Source organism: Haematobia irritans, chromosome 2, assembly GCF_050003625.1.
Source record: "Haematobia irritans isolate KBUSLIRL chromosome 2, ASM5000362v1, whole genome shotgun sequence".
Taxonomy (NCBI): Eukaryota; Metazoa; Arthropoda; class Insecta; order Diptera; family Muscidae; genus Haematobia; species Haematobia irritans.
The window spans coordinates 82,492,357-82,520,332 of record NC_134398.1 but is presented as its reverse complement, the minus strand read 5'-3'; the positions used below and the strand labels follow the sequence as shown (position 1 = coordinate 82,520,332).

The 27,976-nt window shown below is 33.1% G+C and overlaps 1 protein-coding gene across 1 annotated transcript; it reads left to right on the top strand.

The window, feature by feature from the left end:
• The first annotated feature begins 912 nt into the window (after positions 1-912).
• Positions 913-27,976, top strand: LOC142225633 (tetraspanin-6-like). The gene is made up of 5 exons (XM_075295435.1): positions 913-1,149; positions 1,209-1,397; positions 1,511-1,693; positions 20,172-20,291; positions 27,694-27,976. Exons 1-5 carry the CDS (start codon positions 1,069-1,071, stop codon positions 27,847-27,849), a joined length of 729 nt encoding a protein of 242 aa, XP_075151550.1. The 5' UTR covers positions 913-1,068; the 3' UTR covers positions 27,850-27,976.

Genomic DNA, 27,976 nt, shown 5'->3' with positions numbered 1-27,976 from the left:
TACAATTTAGAAGATGGTATTAGGAGGTTTTCAGATACCTTGCCATCGGCAAGCGTTACCGCAACTTAAGTAATTCGATGGCAGTGTTTGGAAGAAGTTTCTACGCAATCCATGATGGAGGGTACATAAGCTTCGGCCTGGCCGAACTTACGGCCGTATATACTTGTTGTACGTTTAATCTGTCCTCTTTTGGTCCATTATAAGTATTTCTGGTAAAAATACTTAAATAATGCCGTTATAGAAGGAAGTATTACAGGGTGCAAATGTTTTGAACAGGTCGAATCATACGATTCTTTGCCTTTCGGGAAATATCATTATTTTATAACATCTATTCATTTACCCAATAAGAGTTTGGAAATACCACTCCATAAATATTATTTTTTTAAGTGGAAGGTAAACTATAAAATTCTTATTATGGTATATTTACCTAGATTAAGTTCATGGTAGGGATAGTCTAAATAAATATATGTTTACATCCATATATATTATGTTTTATGAAACATTAATGTCCTAAACATAATATATATTCTAACATACTAACCGAAGTGTGCCAAACATGTTGTGCTAATTTAGGAACATTATATTTTTTAACTTAAATATACTGTGTTTAAAAAATTCAGCCAAAAAATATTTTGTTTACATCGAAACATATGAAAAGCATATTTTTCTACTTGTGTAATAATGATGGACTTGGATGGAAATTGAACTAAAACATAATAATTTCCAAGAAGTAATATATAGTCAAATGGCTTTTGTTTTGAATGTAAACACAGTACTTTTGATGAGTGAAACGATCGTGTTCAACGAAGTCTAACTGTAACGTAAATTCTCCTGGCTTATCGTAAACATTCTTGAATAGATAATTGATGACAACAAATGAATGCATTCATGTCTTCGTCTCTTCCACATACAGAGCTCAGTTGGTAGTCTTGAAGAGTGGCTCAAGTAAGAAGGAGTAAGCGCTGTGTTTTATTAATAAAGAACAATTGAAAAAACAAAACAAAAATAGATAATTTTGGAACGTAAAAAAGAGTTTATAAATTGGCACCGCTAGTCATTGTCATAGCAATGTATTCCAATGACAATGGACATTTGGTATCGTATCCATGCGTGCGAGCCATACTAATGCTATTCAATATGGCCTTTTGGGTAAGTGTTAGCAACAGCGATTGCCTTTGGGGAAGTCAGTCTTACTTTCATCCCATCAGTTGTCCGGACTCTCTCTCATATGGATGGGAATGTGGATGCAAACGGATTATCAGAAGTATATAAAAATCAATGCCTCATATTCTGAAATAGCACCGATGGTATTGATTGTGATTGGGGCCATTATAGTGTTCGCCAGCTCACTTGCGTGTTCCTGTATCGTGAAGGTCCACTCATCCATGCTGGTGTTTGTGAGTATACATAGTGCATTGACCTCGTGCAATTTGCATTGGCTTTAATCTGAGTTTTAATGCATTTCTTATTGGACCTGTTCTGTTTTATTTTTGTCATTTGGGGTCAGTAGTATGGAGGTTTTCTGATAACGGCATTGTTTTCGTTAATTTCGTTGTCCATCTATATCCACACGTACAAATGCGAGTTGTTGGATGGTGTTTCTAGTGGAATTGCAAGAGAAATGCATGACCTCAATGAATTAAGAAATACAACTGGAAATCATACTAACTATATGGATTTTCTTCAACAGAATGTAAGTACACGCAACCTATAGAAATTCCTACACCATAAATTAGGGTGGGGGTTACACTTACTTCGTCATTTCGTAACGCATTGGTGGTATCGTTGAATACCGAACGAAACAAAATATCGATTTGAAACTTGGCATAAATAGTGGACAATAGTGCTGTAGGTTGTGACGTATATGGGACCTTGTATAATAAATATGACACTCAGATATTACTTTGTAGGTTATATCCAATCCGCTTGAAATTTACGAATCCATCCACACAAAAATGGACCCCACCATGGTATAATTTCTTTGATTTCGGCTCTAGTATGGGCAATCCCAGCAGATTGAAAATTTTTACCAGGTCAAGGTTTCAAAGATTTTGTCTTTACTCGAATTAATTTGGTATTGATTGAAGTTAAAGAAGTGGACAAATTAAGTAAGGATACATTTAAGATACCATTCTCTTTTAAATTTGAGTTTTGCGTACTTGATGTTAGGAAATAAATTCGAAATAATTCGTTTTCTGTTGTTTTCGTCATGTGCTATGAAATTCCTTTAAGTTTTCATGTTAGCAACAACTTAAATTAAGACTTCAATTAGAAATTATGCAACGTTTCAAGTAACAAAGGTCTTAAAAACAAAGAATTGAAAAACATCTGCTATTATGTTATAGTTACAAAATGTCGACAAAAAGACATTTTCCATTAATTTTGATTTTTTAGAATTATTAAAGCCAAGTCGATCTTAGTCAAATAAACTTTTCTTTCATATAGGTTAGGTGGCAGCCCGATGTGTCAGGCTCACTTAGACTATTCAGCCCATTGTGATACCACAGTGGTGAATTTCTCCCTTATCACTGAGTGCTGTCCGATTCCATGTTAAGCTCAATGACAAGGGACCTCTTATTTATAGCCGAGTCCGAACGGCGTTCCACATTGCAGTGAAACAGTGTTGCCAGGTTAGGGGCAACCACTTGTACTAAAGTAGATTTAAGCCGAACGGCGTTCCACATTGCAGTGAAACCACTTGGAGAAGCTTTGAAACCCTCAGAAATGTCACCAGCATTACTGAGGTGGGATAGTCCACCGCTGAAAAACTTTTTGGTGTTCGGTCGAAGCAGGAATCGAACCCACGACCTTTTGTATGCAAGGCGGGCATTCTAACCATTGCACCACGATGGCTCCCTTCTTTCATATAAAGATACCCATTTGTAAGCCAAATCACTTAACTATAAAGATAATCCACTTCATTGGAAGGTTAATCGAATTTTGGACAAGGAAAAAACTTTGTAGCAGATAAATGCGTCTTGTACACGTAGAGAAGGAATATGATCACCCCAAACATGTTTCAAGAGCAAAATGTTTTTGTTAGACGGATGTTTGTCCCAAAATTTTGTTTTCTCGCCCACCCTGAAAAAAATATTGGCGTGGGGTCAAAGATTTCATGTCTTTAAAATACGAATGCAAATTTTGCTTAGCATAGAAGACGCATTTCTCTAAAATAAAGTTATTTTCCTTGTCCAAAAGTCGATAAACTTTTCAATGAAGTCATATTGTCCTTATAATTAAGTGATTTGACTTAAAAATGGGTATCTTAACATGAAAGAAAAAATTTATAGGCTAAGGTCAACTTGACTTTAATAATTCAGAAAAATTCTTTAAATTTAATGAAATTGTCTTTAAATTTGTTGTCATTTTGCATCTTGACTACAAAGCAAAAAATCGTTCAAATATAGGACATGTTTTTCAAAATTTTATTTTAAAGAAGTTTTTTACTTCAAACATAGCATAATTTCTACTGGAAGTCGAGTCTTAATTTGGAAAATAAAGTTGCCGTTAACTCGTTTTTAAAGGACTTTGATAGCATATGAAGAAAAAAAGCTGAGAAAGCGAAAAATTAAAATTTGCTTCCTAGAAGCAAGTACACAAAACCTAAATTTAAAAGAGAATTGTGTCTTAAAAGTATCCTTACTTGTATTCTCCGCTTCTTTGGCTCGTAATCAATACCAAATTTTTTAAAGTAAAGACAAAATCTTTGGAACCGAGTATGCTTTTTTTTCAGTGCAAAAACAGTCATGGCTTCCAAAATCAGACACATTAAATAACATAGTTGAGTTGACAAATATGTTCCCCGTCCAAAAATAACATTTTGTTTGACATAATCATATTAATTCTCAAAATTCGGATTCGTATTTTGAGGTCTTTGGCCTGAACAAAATATTGTCGTGAATATTTTGTTAAGTGTAATAAATTAGAAAATTTCGTATCTTTCGAATGTGTCAATGAAACGTACACTCAAAAAAAAAGTGAACCCTCCTAAAGCCCCTTCACTAAAGCCAATTGAACTTTAGTTTAGTTCATGGAATTATTGTGTTTGGAGAAAGTTTCATATACTCTAAAAATTTTTGGCTTACGTTAGATAAATGAAATAAAAAACGGAAAAAAATTATACACAAATGAAGCATAAAGATTTACTAAATTCGTACTTTTCACAAAATAGTTCATTATTTCTTTAAATTTGTAACTTTTACTACAAATGCGACCATCGTGAACTTCGTATGGAACTAAAGACATTCTTGCAATTTTTTTGCAAATTTTTTTCTTCAAACTACAATATTTTCTTTAACAATTAAAAAAAAATAATTATGTCTAATAAATTTTCTTAAATTTGTCGAAAAATATTTACTTAATTTGTGATATCGGCGTGATGCCAGCGTTTGTAATACTGTTTAGTTAAAATTTTCTAAAAATAATCTCAATATACTAAAATTAACCAAAATATTTCTTCCTGGTGGGTTCACTGTTTTTTCAGTGTAACTTTCAAAAGTGTAAAACTTAAACTCCACTAAAAGATTGTTTTTATATTTATTGTAGATAATTTTTTGATAAATAAACATGCTAATAATGCACCGGCATCTGTTTAAAAATCCAAAATTAGTTTTGTATGTACATCAAAGGTAAAGTTATTTTTTAAATTAAAACAAGTAAGGAAAGTCTAAAGTCGGGCGGGGCCGACTATATTATACCCTGCACCACTTTATAGATCTAATTTTTCGATACCATATCACATCTGTCAAATGTGTTGGGTGCTATATATAAAGGTTTGTCCCAAATACATACATTTAAATATCACTCGATTTGGACAGAATTTGATAGACTTTTACAAAATCTATAGACTCAAAATTAAAGTCGGCTAATGGACTAGGGTGGAACACAATGTTAGTAAAAAAATATGGGAAACATTTAAATCTGAAGCAATCTTAAGGAAACTTCGCAAAAGTTTATTTATGATTTATCGCTCGATATATATGTATTAGAAGTTTAAGAAAATTAGAGTAATTTTTCCAACTATTCGACTAAGCAGTGGCGATTTTACAAGGAAAATATTGGTATTTTGACCATTTTTGTCGAAATCAGAAAAACATATATATGGGAGCTATATCTAAATCTGAACCGATTTCAACCAAATTTGGCACGCATAGCAACAATGCTCATTCTACTCCCTGTGCAAAATTTCAATTAAATCGGAGTAAAAGATTGGCCTCTGTGGTCATATGAGTGTAAATTTGGCGAAAGCTATATATGGGAGCTATATCTAAATCTGAACCGATTTCCACCAAATTTGACACGCATAGCTATAATGCTCATTCTACTCCCTGTGCAAAATTTCAATTAAATCGGAGTAAAAGATTGGCCTCTGTGGTCATATGAGTGTAAATTTGGCGAAAGCTATATATGGGAGCTATATCTAAATCTGAACCGATTTCCACCAAATTTGACACGCATAGCTATAATGCTAATTCTACTACCCGTGCAAAATTTCAACTAAATCGGAGCAAAAAATTGGCCTCTGTGGACAAAGGAGTGTAAATCGGGCGAAAGCTATATATGGGAGCTATATCTAAATCTGAACCGATTTGGATGATATTTTGCAAGTTTTTCGAGACTCATAAAATATTGGGATGTACGAAATTTGAGGAAGATCGGTTGATATACACGCCAATTATGACCAGATCGGTGAAAAATATATATGACAGCTATATCTAAATCTGAACCGATTTTTTCCAAAATCAATAGGGATCGTCTTTGAGCCGAAACAGGACCCTATACCAAATTTTAGGACAATCGGACTAAAACTGCGAGCTGTACTTTGCACACAAAAATACATCAACAGACAGACAGACAGACGGACAGACAGACGGACATCGCTAAATCGACTCAGAATTTAATTCTAAGCCGATCCGTATTCTAAAAGGTTGGTCTACGATTACTCCTTCTTGGCGTTACATACAAATGCACAAACTTATTATACCCTGTACCACAGCAGTGGTGAAGGGTATAAAAAGACTTTGTTGCAATATTATCAAAAAGCAGCCTTGGTAGCAGAAACTTTATTTTTATATTATAGACAACATTTCCCATTTTAAGCAATAATAATAATACTTTAATACTTTGATTAAAAAAGTTAACATGAATTATAAACGCATATACCATCTACACTCAAAAAGAGTTTAATTGAATCCAAAGATTTTGACCTTCTCCTACACACAAAAAAATTTCACGAACATTTTTCCAATTAAACTTTTAATTGAGTTTTAAAAAATATTCAATTAAAAATATAATTGATTCAACAAATTTTTTAATTGAAACAAAAATCAATCACAAAAATAATAGTATCAGTTAATTTATTAATTGGATCAATTAACTTTTTAATTGACCTTCAATTAATTTTTTAATTGATACTATCATTTCTGTGATTGAAGACATTTCAATTAAAAATTAATTGGATCAATTAATTTCGTGATTGAATCAGAAAAAAATTTTTGTGTGTAGGATCAATAAAATTTAAGTTCGGATGGAGATTTCATTTTATTTTAGTTGTTAACAAAATAAAGTATATAATAGTTGTGGCAAAAAGTCTTTACGATTTTTTGTACGCAGACATTTTTGTTGGATTCAATCACGAAATGAATTGATCCAATTAATTTTTAATTGAAATTGTCATGAAATCATGAAATCAAGTTTTCAACTAAAACATTTTTAGATTTTTTAAGCTGAAATCAATCAATCTTTTAATTGATTCAAATAGATTATGATTGAATTTTGATCAAAAACTACTTTGACTCTCGTTTTTGATCGGCAATTGAAAAAAAAAAAATAAGAATGTTAATAATTCCATCATTGTTTTAATTGGTATATTATTTAATTTACCAGGAATTCGGCTAGGGTTGGTCAAGGTTCATATTAATAAGAGAAAACGAGTTTTATACTTATTTTATACATACACACAAAGAATTTTTTTCTGATTCAATCACGAAATTAATTGATCCAATTCATTTTTTAATTGAAATGTCTTCAATCACAGAAATGATAGTATCAATTAAAAAATTAATTGACAGTCAATTAAAAATTAATTGATCCAATTAAAAAATTAATTGATACTATTAATTTGTGTGATTGATTTTTATTTCAATTAAAAAAATTGTTGCATCAATTAAATTTTTAATTGAATATTTTTTAAAACTCAATTAAGATTTTAATTGGAAAAATTTTCGTGAAAATTTTTTCTGTGTACATTAAAAGTTTTATAAGAAAGGATTCATCAATATTTTGTTCATAAAATTTATGTTGTAAGAATGATATCTTTTGAGCAATAAATCAAGGTATGGACTATATATTTATATTTTTCAATATTCTTCAGAATAGAGTGCAAGTGGATTGGCTCTGTCCTTAGCTTGGCAACGATAAAAATCTCCTTTATTTTCGAGTCTACATCTGATGATGATGAGTAGACAGTGTATCAATAATTCTTTCTATATGTTTTGCACAGTGCATGAAATCTAAGCTCTTTGACTGCAGATAGGGGGTTTTCCAGGGAATTCCCGGGATTTTATCACATTACCGCTCACGTGAAGACAAATTCCAGGGAATACCCGCACTTAATTCCCGAGAATTTGTTTTCCCAATACTTTGCATACAATTTCGTTACCAAATATAACAAAAGGTTTCTAATGCCACGGTGAAAAAACAGTGAACCCACCAGGAAGAAAAATGTTGGTTAATTCTAGAAAATTTTAACTGAACAGCATTGCAAACGCTGACATCACGCCGATATCACAAAAAATAAATATTTTTCGATAAATTCAAGAAAATTTATTGGATATAATTAATTTTTTCACTTGTTAAATATAATTTTGTAGTTTGAGGGAAAAAATGGAGTTCTAAATTGCAAGAATATTGCCATACTCGTACGAAGTTTGAGATGGACACATTTTTAATAAAATTTACAAATTTAAAGAAATAATTAACTAATTTGTGAGAAGTACGGTTTTTTAATCTTTATTCTTCATTTGTGTATAATTTTTTCCCGTTTTTTTAGTTCATGTAACTAACGTACGCACAAAATTATTAGAGTAAAGGTCAGTATTATGTTGGCATTATCGCGCTATTTTTTCACGTTTACTTTTCTTTAATAATGAGCTCTCACCGTGGTGTAATGGTTAGTATGCCCGCCTTGCATACTCAAGCCCGTGAGTTCGACCGAACACCAAAAAGATTTTCAGCGGTGGATTATCCCCGACCCATTTTTGACTTGACAGCTAAGCCGATATACATTTCTATATTCGGCGGCGGACATTTATCCATTAACAGGTTGGCTGATAAGTACCAGGTCTAACAAAGAAAAACACAATTTTTTGTCAAAATTCGTTTTTATTATTCAACATAGTTCCCTTCAAGAGCGATACTGCGATTATAACGACCTTCCAATTTGTTGATACCATTTTGGTAGTACTCCTTCGGTTTTGCCTCAAAATAGGCCTCAGTTTCGGCGATCACCTCTTCATTACAGCCAAATTTTTTCCCTGCGAGCATCCTTTTGAGGTCTGAGAACAAGAAAAAGTCGCTGGGGGCCAGATCTGGAGAATACGGTGGGTGGGGAAGCAATTCGAAGCCCAATTCATGAATTTTTGCCATCGTCCTCAATCCTTGTGGCACGGTGCGTTGTCTTGGTGGAACAACACTTTTTTCTTCTTCATATGGGGCCGTTTTGCCGCGATTTCGACCTTCAAACGCTCCAATAACGCCATATAATAGTCACTGTTGATGGTTTTTCCCTTCTCAAGATAATCGATAAAAATTATTCCATGCGCATCCCAAAAACCAGAGGCCATTACTTTGCCAGCGGACCTTTGAGTCTTTCCACGCTTCGGAGACGGTTCACCGGTCGCTGTCCACTCAGCCGACTGTCGATTGGACTCAGGAGTGTAGTGATGGAGTCATGTTTCATCCATTGTCACATATCGACGGAAAAAATTGGGTGTATTACGAGTTATCAGCTGCAAACACCGCTCAGAATCATCAACATGTTGTTGTTTTTGGTAAAATGTGAGCTCGCGCGGCACCCATTTTGCACAGAGCTTCCGCATATCCAAATATTGATGAATGATATGACCAACACGTTCCTTTGATATCTTTAAGGCCACTGCTATCTCGATCAACTTCATTTTACGGTCATTCAAAATCATTTTGTGGATTTTTTGATGTTTTTGTCGGTAACCACCTCTTTCGGGCGTCCACTGCGTTCACCGTCCTCCACGTTCCTTTGATATCTTTAAGGCCTCTGCTATCTCGATCAACTTCATTTTACGGTAATTCAAAATCATTTTGTAGATTTTTTGATGTTTTTGTCGGTAACCACCTCTTTCGGGCGTCCACTGCGTTCACCGTCCTCCGTGCTCATTTGACCACGCTTGAATTTTGCATACCAATCAATTATTGTTGATTTCCCTGGGGCGGAGTCCGGAAACTCATTATCAAACCAAGTTTTTGCTTCCATCGTATTTTTCCCCTTCAGAAAACAGTATTTTATCAAAAAATGAAATTCTTTTTTTTCCATTTTTTTCACAATAACAAAAGTTGTTTCACAAAAGACGCTCTGTCTCACAAACTAATTGATTTACAGACGCCAAATTTTGACACGAATCATTTGAAGGTTGGTACTATATAAAAATAATATGCATTTAATACTAGCGACGCCATCTATGTGTCAGACCGGGGACTTATCAGCCAACCTGTTATAAAGGGTGATTTGTTAAGAGCTTGATAACTTTTTTTTAAAAAAAACGCATAAAATTTGCAAAATCTCATCGGTTCTTTATTTGAAACGTTAGATTGGTCCATGACATTTACTTTTTGAAGATAATTTCATTTAAATGTTGACCGCGGCTGCGTCTTAGGTGGTCCATTCGGAAAGTCCAATTTTGGGCAACTTTTTCGAGCATTTCGGCCGGAATAGCCCGAATTTCTTCGGAAATGTTGTCTTCCAAAGCTGGAATAGTTGCTGGCTTATTTCTGTAGACTTTAGACTTGACGTAGCCTCACAAAAAAATAGTCTAAAGGCGTCAAATCGCATGATCTTGGTGGCCAACTTACCGGTCCATTTCTTGATATGAATTGTTCTCCGAAGTTTTCCCTCAAAATGGCCATAGAATCGCGAGCTGTGTGGCATGTAGCGCCATCTTGTTGAAACCACATGTCAACCAAGTTCAGTTCTTCCATTTTTGGCAACAAAAAGTTTGTTAGCATCGAACGATAGCGATCGCCATTCACCGTAACGTTGCGTCCAACAGCATCTTTGAAAAAATACGGTCCAATGATTCCACCAGCGTACAAACCACACCAAACAGTGCATTTTTCGGGATGCATGGGCAGTTCTTGAACGGCTTCTGGTTGCGCTTCACTCCAAATGCGGCAATTTTGCTTATTTACGTAGCCATTCAACCAGAAATGAGCCTCATCGCTGAACAAAATTTGTCGATAAAAAAGCGGATTTTCTGCCAACTTTTCTAGGGCCCATTCACTGAAAATTCGACGTTGTGGCAGATCGTAAGTCTATTCATGATGAAATGTCAAAGCATACTGAGCATCTTTCTCTTTGACACCATGTCTGAAATCCCACGTGATCTGTCAAATACTAATGCATGAAAATCCTAACCTCAAAAGAATCACCCTTTACAAGCAAATTGAGGTTATCGGAATGGTTATGAGATTAGTTGTACAACCAATCTTGCAATGAAATTTACATATCATTCATATCTTTTGAGCAAGATTTTAGCGAAATTATAATAGGAACCTTATGTTGAATAATTGTGGATCGAAAGCTCAAAATTGTTCAAATACAATTATTAATACATTTTTCTGTTTATACCCTGTGCCACACTGTGAAAAAGGGGATTATAAGCTAGTACATATGTTTGCAACACCCAGAAGGAGACGAAATAGACACATGGTGTCTTTGGCAAAAACGCTCAGGGTGGGCTCCTGAGTCGATATAGGCATGTCCGTCAGTCTGTGAACACGTTTTTGTGATCAAAGCCGATATGGATTTATATGGACCTAGAAGCCAGAGTTTTACCCCAATTTCTTTGAAATTTTGCTCTAGGATTACAATTAGTAGTGATGTCAAGTGTGCCAATCGGTTCAGATTTAGATATAGCACCCATATATATCTTTCGCCCGATATTTTGCATAAGGAGTGCAATTGGTACTATAATCAAGTGTGCTAAATTTAATTTAAATCGGTTCAGATTTAGATATAACTTCCATATATAGCCTTCGCCCGATTTACACTCATATGACCATAGTGGCCAATCTTTTACTCCGATTTACTTGAAATTTTGCACAGGAAATAGAATTAACATTCTGACTGTCCGTACCAAATTTAGTTGAAATCGGTTCAGATTTAGATATAACTCCCATATATATATATATATATATATATATATATATATATATATATATATATATATATATATATATATATATATATATATATATATATATATATATATATATATATATATATATATATATATATATATATATATATATATATATATATATATATATATGTTTTTCTAATTTCGATAAAAATGATCAAAATACCAACATTTTCCATGTAAAATCGCCATTGCTTAGTCGAAAACTTAAAAAAATTACTCCAATTATACTTCTAATACATATCTATCGACCGATAAATCACAAATACACTTTTCCCATTGCACTTAATTTCGTATACTAAATTGGATTTATCCATGTCGTCAATTTTTGGTTTTAGATTAGTAAATAGTTTTTGTAGTGTATTATTAGTTTTCGGGGCTATTGTGAAGTTACTCTTGTCAATGAAATTGGCATTACTGAATCTTTCGTGTAATTTTGGAATATACAAATTTAAATTTACAAATCGGTCGTGTGTATTCCAAGATTAACGAAAGATTCACTAATGCCAATATCATTGACAAGTGCAGGAAACTTGTGCACCTGTGCAGGAAAACATCATCAACCATATTTGGAGAGAGCGCGTGTGTTACAGTGTGAGAATAATTATAATCCGGAGGATTGGGACACTTACAAGATGAATCTGAGAGCATTTAAACGAGAACTGAGAAGATCTCAACAAAACTCTTGGGATGATTACTGTAGCAGTATTGAGAATACGTCAGAGGCTTCCAGACTACGGAAGGTACTAGCATCCACTAACACCGCTCCAGCTTTCATTAAAACAGCGGAGGGAAATTGGACAACGTCCAGTGTGGAGACGTTGGAGGTACACTTCCCTGGAAATCAGACGGTTGAACCATGTTCTGGTGGTGTAATAAAGGCTCAGCGGTCATTTCCTATCGAGGAAATTGTGTCGGAATCTAGAATAAAATGGGCTTTAAATAGCTTTGGACCATTCAAATCCCCCGGACCTGATGGAATTACTCCAGCGGAATTACAAGCAGTGGCTGAAAGAATTATCCCCTGGTTGACGGTGATATATAAACGATGTGTAAGGGGGAGTCAGGGAAGAATTCCCATCCACAATCAGAGATATTATACAGAGAGCTCTCCGGATGACTGAGAAATGGGCGAAAGATAATGGTCTTGGGGTAATTCCTGCAAAGACAGAACTAGTCATGTACTGCAAAGATCGCAAAACTCCCACGGTGGCAAGGCTAGGGACTACCTTACATATTCCAGGGAAACTAGAATCTGTTGGTATGCCCCTGGCTACCTGCAAGCTCATGCTGCGTGAGAAGGCTGTTATGATGGCAAATGTTCGATGGGAGAATTGCAAGTGCTGTAACGACACCAAGCAAATATGGCCCCATTTAAACTTAAACCGCACACTAGATATGCTAGTGTTCTCGAGACGTCAGATATCACTCCTGATATCTGCTATAACGGGTCGCTGCCTGATAGGCGATTTTGCAAAATCTATAGGCGCGAAGTATAATGACTATTGTATGAGCTGTCATGATGCGGAGGAAAAGGAATCTTGTGTGAGTGTCCTGCATTTTGTGTAAAGCGCAAGCAACTTTTAGGAGCATATAGCTTCAGATTACTGGCGGATCTGGAAAACGTTAACCTAAGCAGTCTGCTAATGTTTTTGGAACAATCTGGTTGGTTCAACAAAGAAAAATAACCAAGAAGGTTCAGCGGTTAAAACTAGAAGTGCCCATATGTAATAGGTACTTTTAGTTAATGTGGTATCACAATGGACTGAATAGTCTAAGTGAGCCTGAATCTTAATCGGGCTGCCACTTTAACCTAACCTAACCTAATTATAACAAGAGACTAATATTGGAGATGTTGCACGTTCTCAATGCACCAACACAGAAGCGAATAAACTATAAGACAGACAGACACTGAAAATTTGGCGCAAAGCTACAGAAATCTCATTAGAAAAAACAAAGCGCAGCGTTAGTAATGCCACAGACACCGTCGTTAGCTATTTACTATACAGTTGGTGTATTATTTTTGTTATTTTAGCACTGAAGAAAAAAGCATACTCGGTTCCAAAGATTTTGTCTTTACTTTAAAAAATGTGGTATTGATTCCGAGCCAAAGAAGCGGAGAATACAAGTAAGGATACTTTTAAGACACAATTCTCTTTTAAATTTAGGTTTTGTGTACTTGCTTCTAGGAAGCAAATTTTAATGTTTTGCTTTCTCAGCTTGTTTTCTTCATATGCTATCAAAGTCCTTTAAAAACGAGTTAACGGCAACCTTATTTTCCAAATTAGTACTCGACTTCAAGTAGAAATTATGCTATGTTTGAAGTAAAAAACTTCTTTAAAATAAAGTTTTGAAAAACATGTCCTATATTTGAACGATTTTTTGCTTTGTAGTCAAGATGCAAAAAGACAACAAATTTAAAGACAATTTCATTAAATTTAAAGAATTTTTCTGAATTATTAAAGTCAAGTTGACCTTAGCCTATACATTTTTTCTTTCATGTTAAGATACCCATTTTTAAGTCAAATCACTTTATTATAAGGACAATACGACTTCATTGAATAGTTTATCGACTTTTGGACAAGGAAAATAACTTTATTTTAGAGAAATGCGTCTTCTATGCTAAGCAAAATTTGTATTCGTATTGAAATCTTTGACCTCACGACAATATTTTTTTCAGTGCGTGAGTGTTTTTAATGTAACATGCAATTTGTACGTATTTAAATGTATTGTGTATATATAGACGAAATATTGAATACATAAAAACTGATCATACAGACCTCGAGCTCGTTTTTTTGGAGGTTAGAAAATATTTTTACTTCGAAGTATCCGTCATAATTTGGATTTTTAAACTGGCATTTGTTTATGCTTGACTAGCTTTATTAACATAATATACCGGACAAAGAGAATGAAAATTCGATAAATCAGATCTGTATCCTAATTTTAATTTTATAGATCCTAGATTTAAAGCCAGATAGGTCGCAAAAAAATCCCTTATTTTAAAGAACCCTCATCTTGTCTCGGAATCAATACCAAAATCCTTAAAGGAAGGTCAAAATCTTTGGATCCAAGTAAACTTTTTTTGAGTGCAGGACATTAACCGACTTAAATTTTAAGTCAACAGATTTTCTAAGAAGTCTTAAATACGTTGACGGTTCAGATTTAAATGTATATATATGGGAACATAAACCTAATGGTATCGAAAATGTAGATCACATAGTGGTGCAGGGTATAATATAGTCGGCCCCACCCGACTTTAGACTTTCCTTACTTGTTTTAATGTATATTTTTGATTAATTGGTGGCTAAATTTGAGTCGAGATGAGTCGACATATTTGGCGGCGGCTAAAATCAGCGGCACGTCTTGGCGGCTTCATTCTCTGTTGGTGACATTTCTGAGTGTTTCTCTAAGTGGTTTCACTGCAATGTGGAACGCCGTTCGGACTCGGCTATAAAAAGAAGGTCACTTGTCATTGAACTTAACATGGAATCGGGCAGCACTCATTGATAAGAGAGAAGTTCACCACTGTGGTATCACAATGGACTGAATAGTCTAAGTGAGCCTGATACATCGGGCTGCCACCTAACTTAAACTAATCTAATCTAGCCCTTTCTTTAATAATTAATTTCACCGAAAATAAACATTTTCATTTTTTGCATTGGATCATTCCCCATCAAGTTATAATAAAATATGCAACATGAAGATATAATTTTATTCTGTTTTTGCAGATTTAGTTTTGATTTTAGCGGCTAAACTCGAACTTAGTATTCACCTCAAAGGAAACTTTCTTCAAACAAATAATTCCTTGAACTAAAATATAGTAAAATTGGCTTTAGTGAAATAGAGGGTTCACTTTTTTTGAGTGCATTAAGTGGATATAACTTAATAGAGTTATTTAGAAAATAATTTAAGTAAAATACCCAGAAAAAAGTAAATTTTATTTCTTATAAATATAAAATACTAAAATTAATAAAAGAATTGCACTCAAAATTTTGTAACGACATTTTTGCCTAGTAGATAGCACTACTTATAAGTTTATACTTTTTGTACTATTGTGAATTTGCAATATATAAAAAACATACTGCACCCCCAAAAAAGTGACCCCTTCTTTAACCCTCTGTATCTGAGGTGGTCTAATTTTAACAATATAACTGACGTGGGGTGCACCATTTCTATAATATTATCCTACGTTAACATTGCGTATCAAAAAGTTGTTGACCATATTTTCCATAAAAATCTATGGTTATTAAGCATATATTGACCGATGTGGGAGCATATAGAGAAAAGGTACTGAGAGCGGAGAGATCGATGCTTCGTACTTCAGGAAGATACGCACTAAAATTTATTTTGCGGTGTCCGTCAGACTAAAAAAAACTCACTAATTTAAAACAACAAATATTTTATATTTACGGATGAAAGGGTTGTTATTCTGTTGGTGTTTTCTATCCTTATACACCATCACGCACATTGATTGACTTATTACAGTAGAATTCGGTTATAGCGACCGCCAAGGGACCGAAATTATGCGTCGTTATAACCGAACGTCGTTGTATCCAAATAAGCGTACACAATATTTTTAATTTTTTTATCATGTATATTCATATTTATTGAGATTGCAAATAGTTTAGAATTGTGGTTTGTTTTCTATTTACAAGAATTTCTTTTAATAATTTTCTTTCAATAATTTCAACGGAACTATATAAACTCTCTGATATATCAGAACCCCCAAATCGTAAATACTGTTTTAATGTGTGCACCGCACTCAAGTTTGTCCTAGTTGGAATTTTGATTGGCTCATCTTCGTCATCTTGTTCATTATCGCTGTGAGTTTCATCATTTTCTTTTGTGTTCTCCGCTATTTCTCTCAATGAAGGCTATTCTGATGTCACGACGTTGTCATCGACATTTACGAACTCATCCCAGTCCTGGTTTGAACTCTAACTCATCCCAAACTGGTTTGAATATTTCTTCTTTGTCATTTGCACCTCTGTTTGGGATAGTCGAAAACAAATTCTGTGATTCCCCGCAGTATATGTTTCTTTATTTAGTATTGGCTGACGACAAAAAATGGAATGAAAAAAATAAAAATTAGTACACAGAACTTACATCGTCGTTATAACCGAATGTCCATTCCAAAGCAGACGTGCAACTTGGTCGTTAAAAGCAGATGGTCGCTAAAACCGGAGTCGTTCTAAGCGAATGCTTGCGCATGTACAAACTATTAAGAACCAAACTTGCTTTGAAAATCCGTCGTTATAAACGGATGGTCGTTATAACCGAGGTCGCTATAAATGAATTCTACTGTATTTTCAAAAAAAAAATTCTTACTAATTTAAAACAACAAATATTTTCTATATTTTATTTGTTATTTATTACATTATTTTTAACAACCACTCCGTATACCATAACAACTCAATAGAAAACATATCGATTACATCGATGACAGGTATCGATTATAGGTAGATAAAAGAAATATAGGAATATTTTCTATATTCTAACAAGTGTAGTTTCTCAAATTTTGAAAGAATTGAATACTTTTTAGTACGAAAGAACTAACATATTTTTCTTTGCTAAGTCGTATGTATAATAAGCTTATTATTAGTATGTATGATAAGCTTTCTATAGTCAGATTTATCATTTTATAAGAAGTTTGACTAAATTTGATGAAACTCGGTTTTAGTTCGGTTTTTGCAATCGAAATACTAATTTTAGGTTGACCAGCTTTTTATTTGTTGAAAAAATATCCTGAAGAATATTCAGAAACTGATATTGGCTACAGAAAATTACACAAATATCAATGTAGAAATATATCCTTTAGTACCTTGCGAAATAAGCAAAGTTATGTCTATAAAGCAAAATGTTCCCTTAACAGAAAGAATCGCTTATGAGCGCGATTGCATATTTGGAAAAATATTTCGACTTTCAAAAATCAGCAACATTTGTAAAAAACAATGTTTGATATAAAAAATTTCGCTGCCATCTTGGGAGAAAGAATGTAGGAATTTGCAAGCTTGTACACAATTATGGACTTTATCCCGACTGCTGTAGCACTTATGCAAATTTAGAAATATAAAGTGGTAAAATATAGACAACTTTTTCGTCCAAATTTATTCAAATTGGTAGCAGTTTGTATTTTCAATACCTATAGGTATTGCTTTTATTCACCACTGTGGTATCACAATGGACTGAATAGTCTAAATGAGCCTGATACATCGGGCTTGCACATAACCTAACCTAACCATAGGTATTGTTTATAACGACAGATTATTTAGTATTTTAATTTATAACATAAAGCAGAATTGGTTATTAGAATCAAAACACAAAGTGTATTTTATGTGTTCCCCAATAGGCTTGCCAGATGGCCGGGATTCGCCTGGAATTTCCATAAACCAAGGCATATGTTCTAATTGTTTTCTATTTCTTAGAAAATAAAACGATTTGAAATTAAATCGCTTTTAAAAATATTTTTGGTTTTGGATTTTCATACTTTCTATACCCACCACGATAGAATCGTATAATAAGTTTGTCATTCTGCTTGTGACACATCGAAATATCGATTTCCGACTCAATAAATTATATATATTCTTGATCAGGGAGAAATTCTAAGACGATATAATAATTTCCGTCTGTCTGTAATCACGCTACAGCTTTCAATATTGGAGCTATCGTCATCCGATTTGGCACAGATTCGTTTTTTGTTTGCAGGCAGGTGAAGTTCGTAGATGGGCTATATCGGTCCATGTGGTAGTATAGCCCACATATAAACCGACCCCCCGATTTGGGGTCTTGGGCTCCTAGAAACCCAATTTTATATCCGATTTGCCTGAAATTGGAAATCTAGAGGTATTTTAGAACCATAAATAGGTGTGTCGAAAATGGAGTGTATCGGTCTATGGTTTGCTATAGCCCCCATATAACCCGATCTCCCGATTTTACTTCTTCAGCTTCTAGAAACCGTAGTTTTTATCCAATTTGCTCGAAATTTGAATTCTAGAGGTTTTGGAGTACCATAAATAGGTGTTCCGAATAAATTGTGTATCGGTACAAATATTAATAAATTCCCCTTATAAACCCGCCCACCGATTTGGTCTAGGTTCTGTCTATATGGCATAGCACCCATATAGACTGATTTCCCGATTTTACTCTTTGGGCTTATATAAACCGTAGTTTTTATCGGATATGCCTGAAATTGTAACGAATTTAGTTTTTATCCCAACAAAAAATACTTCAGCAGTAAGAGTGTAGTTGCGCTTTTTGGTATACATAAATCGGTGGCAATAACGTAAACGAGTAATTAAACTCGTTTATGATTATTCGTTTACGTTATTGCAACCAATTCATGCGGTATAGATGCATGAAAGGTAGTGCTGTTTTCCTTCACGCCAACAATGCTATACTCAAGATTATATATCACTTCTGAGCAATATTTCTATTAAAATGAGCAATTATATCAGCGCTATGTAGAAGCTGCTCTAAATCGGGACATCGCCCACAAAAATCAGCGCTGATTCGGTTGTTTTATAAGCAGTTGGTACTGCCTCTCTCCCTTACAATACTACTGAAATAGTGCTCCACTTTCTTCTGGGATTGCTCCATTTGGTAAGACCTCCATATAGACCGATTACACTTCTTGAGGATATAGAAGGCGCACTGATCATGAAAATTGCTTGGAACTGAAAGTAAAATTTACTTCTTCTAACCATTTGAATAATGGGGGTAAAAATCCAAAGATTTTAGATTTTAAATCAAGGCGTTCTTTAAACATTTCTATATATTATCAAGTAACCCGCTACGACGAAGAGTTTTCAAAGGCAACTGTTATATGTGATTCATGGTGTTGGGTATTTAAGATTCGGCCCGGGCGACAGTAGTCTTTCGAATCATCAGCTATCACTTGAGCAGTAAATGTATAAAATTAACGCAAATGTCTAATTTTATTTCAAATTCACGTTTTTCTGAGAAATGCATTTTTACAAATTATAACTCAAGCCTATACTCTCTCCCAACATTTCAAAGTTCGACTTTATCCCTATCACTACCATAGACTCTTTAGTGACACTATAACAATCCCCAACTCGGATGCGAAATATACCTATACGATGTCTATGGCGATATCCAAATTCCCAGTATCGAAAGGCATTACAAAAGAAGCAGCGATTGTTATCGCAGGGCTTAAGTTTGTTTGCCAAAACCGAAAGTGATATGCCAGTAAATATGAGTTCCAGAGGTTCCAACATATTTAGGAATGTCAAAGACTGCAGACAATGACTATGCAATGGCGTATATGCAAATTTACCAAGTGATAAAATATGGGCAACTATTTTCGAAAAATGTGACTGTTTTACTTGTCCCGATAAATCCTGGAATGTACGGAGCAATGTCCCGGATTTCCGCAACCATCATCTTGTAACCCTAGTTCCCAATGTATGATATTTACATTAGATATAAAAAATTGGCAGTTATGTTTTTGTTTACTTAATAAATAAAATTGTATATGAAATTGAAACTGAAATGCGACACTTTTTGCTTGTTCCGACAAATCCCGGAATGTACGGCGCAAAGTCCTGGATTTCGGCAACCATCATCTGGCAAGCCTACAATCATGTTCATTATTTGAATAATACACTTTCATTTGACTGGAGAAACATATGTTTTGTTTTGAAGCGTAGTTTTCTTTCGATTGTGATTGAATTGAATTAATTCTATACTTCTTTTTCTTAGCTACATTGCTGTGGCAACGAAAGTTTTCTGGATTGGCCCCAATCTTCTGTTCCGAATTCATGTTTTCATCAGCGACGAATGGATCCTACTAAAGTAGATGCGAGCAGAGTTTTTGAGGTGGTAAGTTGTTTTTACCCATACTTATGACACAGGAGATATTCTGGAATCAACATTTTTATGCAAAGATCTAAGATGGAAACATTTACACAAATACGCAATTACATTGAATCTCCTAGTATAAAGTATTCAAAATGTTAATATAAATGAGAATTGTATCTTAAATGTGTTCTTACTTGAACTCTACACTTTTTGGCTTGGAAGCAATACCCAGAACGCAAACGGCAAATGTATTTGCTTAATAATAGTTGTTAACAACAATTTCGCTATAGTCATCAGCAAACAAGTAACGTATACACCCATGTAGATCTATTTATATATCAGTATGTATTACACACACAAAGCTCATTTAAAGAAACGTTGTTTAAAGAATACAAACGGAATTAGTTGCAAATATCTGATGCCCCGGTTTTTATAAACCATACAACTTTTAGGTAGAAAAGTGTTCAAAACCAAAAATGTGCTTTGAACATGGGATCTCTGAGGGGTTCAAATCAAACCAAATGCATTTAACAACTACACTGTTAGAAAAATATGTTTTTCATATGTTCCGATATAAACAAAATATGTTTCGGGCACAATTTTTAAACACAATACATTTAAGTACAAACATGTAATGTTCTTAAACTAACACAAAATATTTGGGACACATATGTTAATATGTTAGAATATATTATGTTGGGGCATGAATATTTCATAAAAATAATATGTGTGAATGTAAACATATATAAATTTACAAATTTCGAGTAAACATATATACAGTATGTCAAGAAAGTCTTTTGACATTGCCAAATATTTCAAATTCTAGAAATAATTGAAATATTAAATATTTTATTAAATTTTTAATTCTGTGTACGTATGTATACTTTGCAAAATACATAATAAAATATTTTTTTAAAATTTCATTATATTTAATTTTGGAACAAAACATAATTTTTATCCCATTGTCAAAACACTTTCTTGACAAACTGTATGTTGGGATACTTTATTCAGAGAGCGACAGAGAGAGAGTTAGTATAGAGAAAGAAATAGAGATGGAAACCGGGAGGGTTGAATAAAAAGATATCAACATAACACAGCGAGAGAATGAAATGAGAGCAATTTCTGTGAAACCGCTTGTATGTTGTTTCGGAAAACTGTTTCATGATAAGGCCAAAAATTTACTATGCTTAAGTCTAAATATTATTTAATTTGAATATTAGAATGAATATTCGGAACCAAGATTATAGACATTTGAAAAAAAACAGCATATTTGTATTACAGAAAAAGATGCGAAGAACTCAAAAATTTCATGGAAGTGAAAATTATGTGAGGGAATGAGCACAATCTTCTTTGGGGAATTCTTCCAAGCATATACTATTTTTTGACTCAAAATGCTTCCAAACATATAATATGCTCACATAAAACGAACATATTAATGTTTCGGCAGTATCCAATAATATATGTGCTTCCTGCAAAATATGTTTGGAACATATGTTAGAGAAGCGATTTTTTTTGAGGGTGTATGTACCTTAATATCTCTAAATATCAATAATCTCTAGCAATGTGTTTAAATTTCATTTTATTACTCTCTCTTTTCACTTGTGAAGATAAGACAAACGATCAAAATTAACCACCCATAAGAAACGCTTATGCGTGAGCGTATTTCAAAGGGTTACAACTACAAATCTAGTGGACGTGCATGTGTGCTGCATGTTCACTTGGGATCGTTTGTTAGGTGATAAGAGAACTAGAAGAATGATAACAGATTCTTGCTCTCTTGTTCTTGATTAGGTTAAGATTTTCATTATTCTAAATGTAACTTCATATTCAATAGAGAAATTAGTTAGTCTTCGTTTGGAACTCAACCAGAAAAGAACGTTTTTTGATTTGGGATTTCAATTGGAGCTCACTGCAATTGTTGTCAATGACAATTAATTGTACAACAGAGATGGTCCGAGTAGCAATATTTTTTGGGTTTTCTACTCTCAACATGTTGGAAACGTCATATACCTGTATAAGTGTGTAAATATAACCAAAGCGATAGGCGGTAGGCGAACACTTATTTACGTGTATTTCTTATGGGAAGCCCAAAATCCGCGACGGAATACCGTGACAGCCAGCGGCGTGTCGCCAAATTAAAATCTATTCTAATTCCTTGGCGAAAAATGGTATAGTGTTTCCATCGCTTATCAATGTTTTGAACTCACCACTAAGTATTGTTGTTGCCTGGCCAAGAGGAGATTTTTTCTTGATAACTCAACAAATAACAAGTCATTATATGGTTTTATTCAACTTTAATGTTTAATATTGAAAAGGCATGCTGTATTGACAACAAAAACCATAGGAAACATGAAAGAAAGGAAATATTCGCCGACAAGCTTATTGTATTTGTCGTCGCGCCAAAAATGTTTCGCCTACCGCCTACAGCCTATCGCTATGGTTCGGTTTCCGAGTTGAAAACCACTTTATTTTCGCCATTTCTTTTCCTTAGATAATCAAAATTATAAATGAAAAGAAACATATTCCTGTAAAGTCTTGCCGAAATCTAGAGGAACAAGAAACTGCGCAACAAATGAGTTAATTTTCCTGCCTTATATTGAACTGTTTTAATAAAATAACCACGAAAATTTCAACGCGAAAACCGAGCATAGTGCTGACTGTCTTTTTTTTTCACGGGATCCCGTTCCCTCGAATTCGATATTTTTCGCTCCCGCTTTCCCACACTTAATTCCCGGGAAGTTTTCTTTGCAATATTTTATATAAAATGGAGGGATAAATACTACAAAAAACACTATTTTTAGTACCATTGGGTATATCATCATTCTCATTACACTTCCAAAATCTACTTTAACTATTTTCAACTGTCATTTTTTTTTGTTGTAAATAAGGGACTTCAAATCCATTTTGAGTAGATTTTGAATCTCATGTGAATGGGGTATAATTTTGCCTAAGTAGAGATAATTTAAATGTTTTGTTTAAATAAAATAAACTGTGAAATTAAATAATTTAAGAAAAATTTTCAATTACTTTGGAAATTGCATTTTCCTATTTGAATATGATACCAAGTAGTAATAGTGCCCTTGTCCGACATATATAGTCATGAGTTCTAGCCCAGGTCCCAACGGCCTACCAATTGGTTAAAAGAAGGTTGCTCTTTCTAATTTTTTATCGTCATATATCTGTAAACCGGCATTCCAATAAACTGGTAGACTAAGTAAACCTTTATAACAATGGGTCATTTTACCCTACATAACCACTTTTGCAATTGCATAATTTCAAAATATTTTCATAACTATTGCAAAGGTTTGTTTATGAAATATACAAATTTCAATTTTATAGTTATTACAAAATATTTCTTATTTTAGTATAATATAATAATATACCTTGTTAGTTGTCCAGCCAGCGCCTTATAACCGTAGCTTTAGGCGATTTCTAATTTATTTAAATGTCTAAATATATGCCACATCGAAGAAAGTTTCCTTTTGACCGAATTCCGGGAAATTCGAAAAAAAATCCCGCTTTCCCGGGAATGGAAAAAGTCCGGGGGATAAACTCTAGTAATGACCTTAAAACGTAAAAAACTTAAATTTGTAAATAACCCTCGGTCGAAGCAGGAATCGAATCCACGACCTTGTGTATGCAAGGCGGACGTACTAACCATTGAACCATGGTGGCTCCCGTGGTGCAATGAAAAAAAGATAAATATGGCGACGGAGATAGATAACGAAATACAAAATCTGAAAATATAATACATTCTGTTGTTAGAGTTTTTTGAATTGCTTCGAAAATTTTAAACTTTTATCACCAAAAGAAATCGTTTGTTACAAAATTTTTATTTTTTCAATAAAAAAAAAATATTTTTGAACCAACAACTGACTTTAAGTCTTTAATAAGACACATTTTACAGTTCATACTAAAAATTTAATATACACGCAAAGAAAAAAAAAAACGTTTGGAAAACGTGTACCGAAAACGTTTTCCTTTAGTTAGAGTTTTTTGAATTGCTTCGAAAAGTATACACTTTTATCACCAAAAAAATTCGTTTGTTACAAAATTTTTATTTTTTCAATAAAAAAATTTATTTTTGAACCAACAACACAGTCAATTTCGTTTATATCAAACACTGTTCTTTTCTGACTTTAATTCTTTAATAAGACACATTTTACAGTTCATAGTAAAAATTGAATATAGTAGAATGTAATGTTGAACATTTTTCCGGAATCTTCCGACCATATCTGAAATATATGTAAAAAAAACTTTGGTCGAAGCAGGGATCGAACCCACGACCCTTGGCATGCAAGTCGGACGTAGCAACCACTGCTCCACGGTGCCCAACTAAATGTATTTTTCTGTTAAATAAACTTTGTTTAATCGGCTCGTGGGCGCCGCAAGCTATGCTATATAAATATAACTTATATAGGTAATTGTCTATTGATGACAATAACGGCTACATAGCTCAGTGGATAGTGTGTTGGCTTACAAATTGCATGGTCCGCGGTTCGATTCTCCGTCCAGGCGAAAGGTAAAAAAAATTTAAATTTATAAAATCGTATAATTTCTTCTACATTGTTTGTATTACAGAAAAAGGTGCTAATAACTAAAAAACTTTGTGGAAGTGAGAAAGATGTGAGGGAAAATGCAATTATCTAGAAAAATTGTTTTTGAGGTAGTCTTTATGAAATTGTTTTTACATCCTGGAAAAGAATAAACGTTTATCACAAAAAGTATATATTTTTCTTCCAAATACACTTCCTTTCAACGAAAAGCAAATGAGAAACGAACTTTGTTTGTCTAAAATTTCGTTTGGGAGGAAAGAATTATTTTTTTCCGTGTAGTAGTATGTAATCTTGAACTTTTTTAGGAATCTTCCGAACATATCTGGAATATATGTAATAAAAAAAAAAACTTTTTGGTATTCGGTCGAAGGAGGGATCGAACCCACGACCCTTGGCATGTAAGTCAGACGTAGCTACCACTGCTCCACGGTGCCCAACTAAATGTATGTTTCTGTTAAATAAAGTTTGTTTAACCGGCTCGTGGGCGCCACAAGCTATGCTACATAGCTCAGTGGGTAGTGTGTTGGCTTACAAATTGCATGGTCCGCGGTTCGATTCTCCATCCAGGCGAAAGGTAAAATTTATAAAATCGAATAATTTCTTCTAAATTGTTTGTATTACAGAAAAAGGTTCTGACAACTAAAAAACATCGTGGAAGTGAGAAAGATGTGAGGCAAAATGCAATTAGCCAGAAAAGATTGTTTTTTTTTGTTTTGAGTTAGTCTTTATGATAATGTTTTTACATCCTGGAAAAGAATAAACGTTTATTACAAAAAGTATATACTTTTCTTCCAAATAGACTTCCTTACACCCAGAAAAAAGTGACCTCTTCTTTAAGTTAAAATGAACTTATTGTGAAGAAAATTGAACTTCGTATAGCGCCAAAGACATTTTTATTTGTTTGAACGATATGATTTTCGTAGAAATTAGGTAGAATGCATTACATACATTAGTTAACATCTTCCTATATTTATGTACCACTATACTACAGAATGAAAAAATTTAACTGAATTGAAGTCATATATGGAATGATTTTATTGAACATTTTTCATTCATTTGGATAAATCTTACATATTTGTGGTAAACCTTTTACTTCAAAATTGGAACTGTTTATCTTCGTTTTTAAATAGAATTTTATTTATTTATATAGGCAATTTTTTCTTCAATAAAATACATGTTTTATTAATATATTAAATATATTTATTTAGAATCAACAGCATCGACTGGCCTTGAAATATTAAAACACATTTTTTTCTTCTTCTAGTACCTTTAACTTTGAATAAGTTGCTGCTAGCAATTTTGTCCACCTTTTACAATTTCAATACCTACAAATATAAACAAAAAATCTTAAACCAATTTTTTCACAAAAGGTTAGCGTCACTGAATATTACCTGATAATCGAAGATTCCAAAATGAAGTCGAATGAAGGGGTTGTTATTCTGCTGGTGTTTTCTTTTTTTATAAACCAATTTTCAAAAAACAAAATTTTACTCACTAATTTAAAATAACAAATATTTTATATATTTTATTTGTTTTATATTATATTATATTTATTTTTTAACAATCTCTCCGTATACCATAACAACGCGATTCCAACTAAAAAACAACCCACGCGCAAACATATCGATGACAGGTATCGATTACAGGCAGATAAAAGAAATGTAGGAAATTTTCCTATATTCTAATAAATGTGTTTCCTTAAGTTTTGAAAGGATTGAATACTTCATAGTAGGAATATAAATAAATAAAATAAATAAATAAATTTATCATTTTATAAGAAACTTTACTAAATTTGAAGAAACTTGGTTTTAGTTCGCTTTTTGTTTATTTTTACGAATGCTTTGTTATCAGTGAATAAAATTTTCTTGTTCAGTAGTAAATTCTTATACCCAGCGAAGAAAACAGTATTAGTAAAATTACATGCTTTATTCTAGTTAATGAACTATTCCTAACTGCTTTCAGTTTAGGATTTTTTTACTGAAACAAGTAAATTTTATTATTTGACACAAAAATTTAACTGAATGGAAATAAAATGGCTAAACTAAATTGATGAACATTTTTTCCTTTAATTTCGAAGACACTTTTTTCTGGGTGTACAGCGAAAAGCAAATGAGAAACGAACTTTGTTTGTCTAAAATTTCGTTTGGGAGGAAAGAATTATTTTTTTGCGTGTATATAACGAAGTAATTTTCCGGTCGCGTCAAGAATCAATACCCCCTCAAAAAAAATCGCTTCTGTAATATATACCCCAAACACATTTTGCTTCAAGCATATATATTTTCAGGATTGGTCCAAACAAAATATTGTTTGTATTGTTCAAACATATTATGTTTCACCTTGGGGCATACACTGGTAGTAAAAATTTTTAATGAAATTTTCTTTGTGTGGATATATTTTTAAGGCGCCAATTGCTTGCTTCCATTATTTTACTTGCAGCATACTCTCTAGGTTTCTCTTTCTAAACACATATATGTTTATAGGCTATTTCCAAATTAATATATGCTTGCATCTAAGCATATTATATTTACAAAAATTTTTTGTCCCAAACATAATATGTTCTAACATATTAACATATATGTCCCAAATATGTTATGCTAGTTCATGAACATTATATGCGTGCACTTAAAAATATTGTGTTAAAAAGTTTGAGTTCCAAACATATATTTTTTACACCCAAACATATGAGAAACAATCTTTTTCGTCCGTGTATAGGGAAATTTGACTGTAATGTCAAAAAATGTATTTGAATAACTTTTAGCAAAAAATATATAAATTGTTTTATTATTTATGTAAATTTATATGACTTAAGTAATTCACTAATAGACAATTATCCAATATATATATATATGTTTTTTCTGTAATTTCAGGGATGCTATTATAAATTGAGGAGTTCCATTAACGATAATTTCACAACAATTGGTGTGTCTACGTCGCTTATAGCCTTGTTTCCTTTGTTTGGATCAATACTATCCTTTGGTCTGTCAATGATGTACGGGAAAGGTGGTTATGAGATAATTATTTGAAGGAAATCCAAATTGTGCTTAATTGTTTATTTTAAAGTAAGCACGTAAATATCTTTAAAAAACGTGTACATAGTTGTAGATATTTCAATAAATGTAAGAAGTTGCTCTAAATAGAGCAAAATGGAAA